Consider the following 7,381-nt stretch of genomic DNA (forward strand, 5'->3'; position numbering starts at 1 on the left):
TATTTTTGCTGTAGAGTTATGCTTATTATTGACCCATGTATCCTCTGTTCTGACATATTTGAGTTATACGGTAACTTGCGTATTTTTTGTAAACTAATTTCTGTAACATTTTAATAGCTGAACTAAACAAACTATCTTTATCTTTTATCCGTGAATAAACATCAAAATCTCGGTCTTGAAGCTAGGCCTACTTAGCTACACTGCCCAAGTATAGAAATCATGCGACTTGCATTTCTTGTTGAACCAGTATCCAACAACCTGTTGAGTGCTAGTGACACATTATATTGTTGTTGTCTATTATAATCCGGTCCTTGTTTTAGATCCCCAAAATGGACCTAAACCACAAGCCATTAGCCAAGTAATTGTATTTTATCAAAATCTGTGTGTTCTTCTAGCCTCACATGTGAATTCTTCAAGTAATTTGGTTCGTTTTTCATTCCTTCATTTTGCTCGTTTTTGCTGTGTTAATGACTTGATTGACAACAAGTTTCTTTGCTGGATGATTGGAAACCAGCAAATATGATGTGAGATTTAGTCCATTTTGGCTCTCTTTTAATTGCTTCCGCTGATCGGTGTGATTTAGCTTCTTTTGCCTTGGGTGAATGGTTGAAGTTTATAATCACCTTCCCATATATTGAGTTGTGATATTTTGACAACCTTGCCGCAGATATCATCATGCTTCTTCTTGAGTGTTGCGTCGACGAAATTTGTGTTTACCCTTAACATTCTTTAGTTTTCATAGAATTTCGAATTTTTCAAAATTTGAAATTGAGGTGAAATTTTGGTTACTAAATTATGTTGTTAGATGAAGAAGGAAAGGTTGGAATGAAGAGATGAAGAGAATATTTTATCTCCTTGCTTGCAAATGCCTTTGGTTTTATTTCATGGATGCCATGCTATTCTCTTGTTTAGTATTTGAACACTTAGCTTTGGTGGTTGCGCTTTGTGTTTGTCTAATTTACATACAAATACAATGCTTATCTAAGATACATTAGTTTTGGTAATCATCAATTCTTGGTCGAAATCGAGTCCCACAATTTGCAGAGCTCTACTATTCGATACACAAAGGATTAAATTGGATATTTTACTATAGCTGCAGATCCATTTTTTTTTTTAAAAATTATTATTTAATCATATATATTCACTTGTAACTTAATACAATGCATTTGAAGTCCGTCCTCCGTATTGATGTTTTACGTTTTTAACGTTTTTAATGTAATTTCTCTTTGCAGAGCAAGTCCACTATTGACAGGATCCGAAAATGTTCAATTATTTATAAAATTGATCCTATCATTTGTGCCTATTCTTCATCCAATTAAATAATATTTAAGTACTGATATAGAATATTAATAATGTAAAAAGTTAAAATTGTTAAAAATAATATGTTTTTAAATTAATATATTTTAGTTATAGAATATAAAATAATGACAGTTGCTAACAATTTAGCAAACACAAGTGGTTACATTAACTGACAAACCAACAAATCTTTTTAGTCGGGTTGTAAACTCATTTAACCATTTATATTTAATTAGATTCAGTCGATTTGGAGGAGAATTTAATCTAAATCAAACCAAACCAACTCATTTAACCATAATGTGATTTTTCTCGTTATTCATAACATTTCATTCTAGAAAAATAGGTTCTGATTAGGATTCAAACTCCAGACATCAAAATCATTAAGCTAAAGAAAAAGAAAAAAAACCTTTGAAGCCCTTTTATTTCTTCATACGTGAATGATATACTTGTCACGTTTAAGCCCTTTGGTTGCAGGCATTTTCGACAAAATCAAAATGTTTTTATCTTTTTGACAAATCAGGCATATGGTTGAACAGTGGAATTTAATGAAGGATGGAGGAAAAGACCGCACCATAGAAACTACTAGTATTTCAGTTTCACTCCCTATGCAAAAAGTACAATATATGCAACCATGGAGAGAAACAAGGAAAAAGTTAAGAGCATCATTGACAACAAATGAACAAAATCTGTTCACAACAATATCTACCTATTTTGCAAACCATAGCCACCTCAAAACCTTTCAGGACAAGGGGATGAATTACATACATGTCCTTGCAAATGTCACTCGTGCACAGCTCAACTGGAAGAGGCCTACCCCATGTTTGGAAACACACCTGAGAAATTTGGTATCTTATCGACATGTTTCAGCGCACGCTCAGCAATCTGTCGTGTTCGATAGTCAGCATGTTGGAAGGCATCCACAAGTGCAGTACTCAAATTTGGATCTCCAGAAACTTCATATGCTATGTCATCAGTTCGTAAAAGCCTCTCAACAGCCCAAACTGCTCTCCTCCTAAGGTTATCTGTCCGTTTCTCAAGTAACACATCAAGTATAGGTTTAATCCCCTCTGCTTCACACAACACCATCACTCCTTGTTCGATATCAACACCATCATCTAACAAAGTAGATATTGCTGCTAATGCTGCCTCGACGACCTTCTCATTCGTGTGATCTAAGAGTGCTACCAGCTTCTCAACAGCCTGTCCTTCCAAAAGACAAAATGTGTCTTTTAATGAACATGTACCACGATGCAGCCGGCACAATCCAGTTATTACAGGCTGTTTGCTAAAACATGGAAATATTGAGGCACAAACTCCAGGTGGGGGCAACTCGGGCAGTTTTGTTAGATTTTTGGATTCTTGAGACAAGTTCTCTAATGCCATGGCAGAAACCATCTGCACATTGTCAAGTCCATTAGACTGAAGCAGTTCAATGAACACAGCCGCAAGATTGTTCTCGCGGCAGAATGCAATGGCATCAGGCTCTTCAGCCAAAACAAATGTAACCCTTGCAAGAACCTGTACAAGACCTTCCAAATATGGTGTCACAAAGCGTATACCCCTAGCCTCCCCTTGACGGATCCTTACTACTCTAACAAAGATTTGCTGAAAGGCCCCTTCATCTAGCATCTGTCGTGTGAGGCCCAAATCTCTCTCTGGGAGTTCAGCTAAAAGGCGAACAGCAGCTGCCTGCTCTTCTGTAATTCCTATGTTCTCTGTTATGATTTTAATTAGGCTGCCCAGTTGGCCAACTGTACCACGAAGGGCATTAGCTAGTTCCTGACCCATGTGTCGAGAGAGGTTCTGGAGAAGTTTTATGGACGCTACACGCAGATCCTTCTGTGGGGCCTCAATAAACTGAACCAAACTGGTAGTAGCACCAGAGCTTTTAATGGCAGTAACAACATTCAGAACAGTAGCAGGAGAACTAGTCAGTCCAACCAGGACCTGCAGAAGTTTGCATTCGATGGCCGGACCAGTGTTGCTAATTAGATGGAGTAGGCTATGTACTATGTCTTCTGATACCAGAGTCCGATGGTCAGGTCCAACAGGAATTGACTCAATTTCATAGTCCGAGCTCACAATGTTAGCAAGGATTGTTGCTGCAACCTCTTTTAGTCGCATGGGAAGATGATTGGTACCAACTGTAAAGAGGTCATTGACAAGAGGAGGAAGAATCCCTGCTTCAATCAGTACCTTAGAACTTGGCCCACAAGACGAAATTTGGTTCAAAGCTTTCAAAGCAGCTTCCCTTGACTGTATGTTACCACTTCTCATAATATCAATTAGGGATGAACCAACAGTACTAGCCACATGGACTTTCACATCACTACTCAAAACCAGTTCACCCAGAGATGAAGCCATGGACAGTTTCGTTTCTGGGGGGCCTGCAGCATCACCATTCTGGTTACTTTACCCCATATTAAAATGATGATTTATACAATTCAAACATGCATAATCAGGTCTAACAAGGCAACAAAATTAACAATTAGAATATAAGCACGTAAGGCTAATATTTAGAAAATCACTTAAGGTTCTCCCTAAATCGAGTTTAATAAGACACAGAGCTGATTCTCATGGGGTGGAAGAATTATTACTGTGGGATACCTAAAAAGAGAGGCCCAGATTCCTTAGAACAGGTATCATTACAGAAGATAGAACTGGTGGTGAAAGCTCAAAGAACTAACCTTCCCTTGTCCTCTGTTCTATAAAATTTGTGTGTCATGAGAGATCAACAAAATAGTAACTAGCAAGCATTAGATGTGCTTCATGGGTGCAAAGAAGGATCACAGATGAAACTTTTGTGATTGGTACTTCCTATAAGTTTCCCCCAACTATCAAATTTAGAAATTATTACATAAACAGCATGGGCATAGATCTTATGCGTTGTTTAGCTCAAACAATCTCCCAAAATTCTTATTTTCCTCGAGTTTATGTGTTATAAAGAAGGTTGTATAGCTTTACCTCAAGTGGTAAAATAAAAGGACGGGGTTGGGTACACATGGCAATATGGCATTATTGATCAACACAAGCAGCACAAATTTAAGCATTGGAAATATAACTTCTTTTCCACATCAACAGCGAAGGACTGCCAAAAATTTTGCATAAAATTGACGAAAATGTAGGAATGTTGAGGTAAGTAGAGGCACCTTCGAGAAGCTGATTCAGAAGAGGCTGCAATCTACCATTTTTAGCCATCTGCAGCACATTGTTATCACATTTTTCCAGATTTTCAAGCGTTCTCTCAGCCATTTCAACAGTTAAAATATTTTCGGATTTGCTGCTTGTCATTCCAACCAGTATAAGAATTGCTCCATTGATTGAACCAATCTTTTCACACAAAGCTTCAGATTTAGAGAGCTCGTGCAGCAATGCAACAGCTTCCTCCCTTTCTTTGGATTGCTCATGAGACAAGAACTTAACTATTGTGCGCACAGTGTCACCTTCAGCCAGTATTGCCTGCAACCAGAAAAGTCCATTAACATGATTCCCCAAATGATGCAGCAAAGCCAGTGACAGTACAAAAGCTATATGCGAAAAAGCTAACTTGTGACAACCTTATTATCAACATCTTCCTCTATGACAAATTTAAGTGTTTCCAAAGCTTTACACCTAACTTTACGGTTGCTACTCTTCAATGTGTCGACGATCATGGGTATTAGCTCAGCATTGCGCACAACATGCTTATTTGATCGATTCTTTCGGCAGATATACTCAACATATTTCAAAGACTGCAGAACATCACTTTCTGGACTGGTAGTATTTAGTGACCTTCGAGCCATATCAAGTTGAGCAGCTTCATTTCTAGCAGTCCATTCTTCAATGGTATTCCGCAAAGCTATGCTCGGGTTCAGGTCTGCACTCTTTAGTTCTTTTTGTGTCAAAGGGCAAATCAATTTCCTTCCCCTCTCCCTACATTCTTTGAACCACCTTTCTATTGCTTCACGGTCAAAAGTTTGCCCATTTTCTAAAGTCACAGGATCGCGCATAACTTGCTTTGTCAAAGGGCAAACAAATGCATCATAAATAGGTTCTATATGAAATCTCTCAAAATTATAACTGTCCTCTGACTGGCTACCAGGGTCATAACTTGCATCCCAGCTTTCAGCCATCTGATTCAAAAACCCACTGCAACAAAAATAATATGCAAAACAGTAATGAAGAGTGTGCCAATAGTCACGAGTTCACTTTCGCTAAGCAGTATCAGTACCAAACGAGAAAATTAAGCTTCCTCAAGATTGAGGAGAAAAAAAAACAGAAAAGTAAACTAGCCATCAGGAACAACACGCTACTAAAGAAAAACATTTTGAAGATGGAACTGAAATAATAAAGTTAGGGGAAAAAAAAAGCTTTGCCGACGGTGCAAATTCTCATAATTTGGTAGAAACCAATCCAAATTTCTAAATTTTCTTTTCTCAACCTCCAATATCTAGGCTGCCACATGGAAGGACTAACAAACTATAAATGCCGAGCAGATCGGTAGAGCCAGTCACTGCTTGCCAAATTGGAACTACTGCTCCCAAATAAGGAAACCTATAATCTGAAAATTTCAGTTGATAATACGAAAAGGGATTGAATCTACATGAAAAGGCACAAATTAAGCAACAGAACATTCCCATCAAAAAAATCCTTCCATTTACAACGAAGATAAATAGAGGACGGAAAACCCAATAACCCAATTGACCTGAGATGCAAGTTGAGAGAAAGTCAAAACCATACCTGTCTGTCAGTGCTGATGGCTAAACAAAAACCCTAAATTTAGTAGATAAAGCCCAAAAAAAAAAGCTTAGAGAATAAGAAATAGAAGTAGTTCCTCTTCCATATGGAGTAATCGAGCAATCTTTGTGGCTATGTTTGGAGATTGAATTTCAATTGGGTCTCTCCTTCCTTTCTCTTGTTGGAAAGGAGGAGGAAGAAGAAGAAAGGAGAAAGGGTCCCTTTTGGGGTTTGAATAGTGGAAGAAAACAACAAGAGGAACCAAACAAGAAACTTGTAAAAATCATTATAAGCGTATATTACTAGTAGAAGTACTAGTACTAGTATAAGAAAAGCACAAAGGTTTGACCTTTAAAACTCACTGTTGATAAGTTGTGGAGGTGGAGCCACCAGTCACCGTTCAACCGCCTCCGGCTGACCCCACTTCGGCTGGCTTGACAGCCTGGCTCCCCTTTGCTTCCCCATTTATCAATTAACTAAACAAAAATCATTGGACGAGGGAAACACTGCAACTACCTGGTGACCAACACCAACCACTCGCGGGAAAATCAAGACGCTGTCGTTTGATTTCCTCAAGCGGTTTGAGATTTTGGTTTGGGGTTGGATCCGTCCAAGAATCAAAACCAAACAAAAAATTCGGTGCAATTTTAAATTTAATTTTTTAAGCTTTTGGTATTGATTCCATTCAGCTTTTAATATTAATTTTAGGTTACAATAATTGGAAAGCCAACACCTTTCTCTTCCGTACTCTCACTAGTATGTGATTCAACCCGGTCAAGCTGAGTTTTACCAAATTCAATTAAATTTTATTACAGTATATATATATATAAACTTTATTAATCTTATCATATTTATTTATATTTAAAATATAAAAACACTTTAATTAATAAATTAATCAGAAAATAATAAATATGAAATTATTATAAGAGCATATTTATAAGAATGTGAAATCCGTGACAATATATATGCGCTAATGATTTATGTAGTTACATAAAATTGAATTAGTTATATAATTAATTCATTATTATTGATACGGCGAAATGGAGCTGTGCTGATCAATCTGCAAGAAAGAGAAAGTGAAAATAAAATTATTGGTGTCTATAACAAGTAGGCCAATACTATTTCGATGCTCAAATCAGTAAATTGAAGAAAATAGCGAGCGCAATGAATTAGTTAGAATTCAAAAGTAGTTATGTAAGAATACGTACATTAATCTGTGCAATTTTTATATTGTAAAAAGATGGAGTTGGTTATCAAATTTCCTGAAAATCCGATTAGCACCGACTAGTGGATATGGGATCCCCCAATTATAGATGTAATGAGGATCTGTTAGATTGTGTTCTCTAACGGTAACTTTTCATGAATCCTC

At 37.1% G+C, this 7,381-nt stretch overlaps 1 protein-coding gene across 3 annotated transcripts; it reads right to left on the reverse strand.

The window, feature by feature from the left end:
- Positions 1 to 1,869: 1,869 nt before the first annotated feature.
- Positions 1,870 to 6,385, reverse strand: LOC110614818 (U-box domain-containing protein 44). 3 transcript variants are annotated; one of them, XM_043956365.1, is made up of 5 exons: positions 6,016 to 6,297; positions 5,717 to 5,829; positions 4,854 to 5,424; positions 4,446 to 4,755; positions 1,870 to 3,683 (listed from the first exon to the last, which is right to left on the reverse strand). In XM_043956365.1, exons 2-5 carry the CDS (start codon positions 5,737 to 5,739, stop codon positions 2,107 to 2,109), a joined length of 2,481 nt encoding a protein of 826 aa, XP_043812300.1. In that variant the 5' UTR covers positions 5,740 to 5,829; positions 6,016 to 6,297; the 3' UTR covers positions 1,870 to 2,106. The 3 variants fall into 3 exon arrangements, with proteins under 3 accessions (XP_043812300.1, XP_021612179.1, XP_021612178.1); XM_021756487.2 differs by lacking the exons at positions 5,717 to 5,829; positions 6,016 to 6,297 and adding an exon at positions 6,362 to 6,385; XM_021756486.2 differs by lacking the exon at positions 5,717 to 5,829 and having other exon boundaries at positions 6,016 to 6,296.
- Positions 6,386 to 7,381: the final 996 nt, after the last annotated feature.

The sequence above is a fragment of the Manihot esculenta genome, chromosome 5, assembly GCF_001659605.2.
Source record: "Manihot esculenta cultivar AM560-2 chromosome 5, M.esculenta_v8, whole genome shotgun sequence".
In the NCBI taxonomy this organism is placed as follows: domain Eukaryota; kingdom Viridiplantae; phylum Streptophyta; class Magnoliopsida; order Malpighiales; family Euphorbiaceae; genus Manihot; species Manihot esculenta.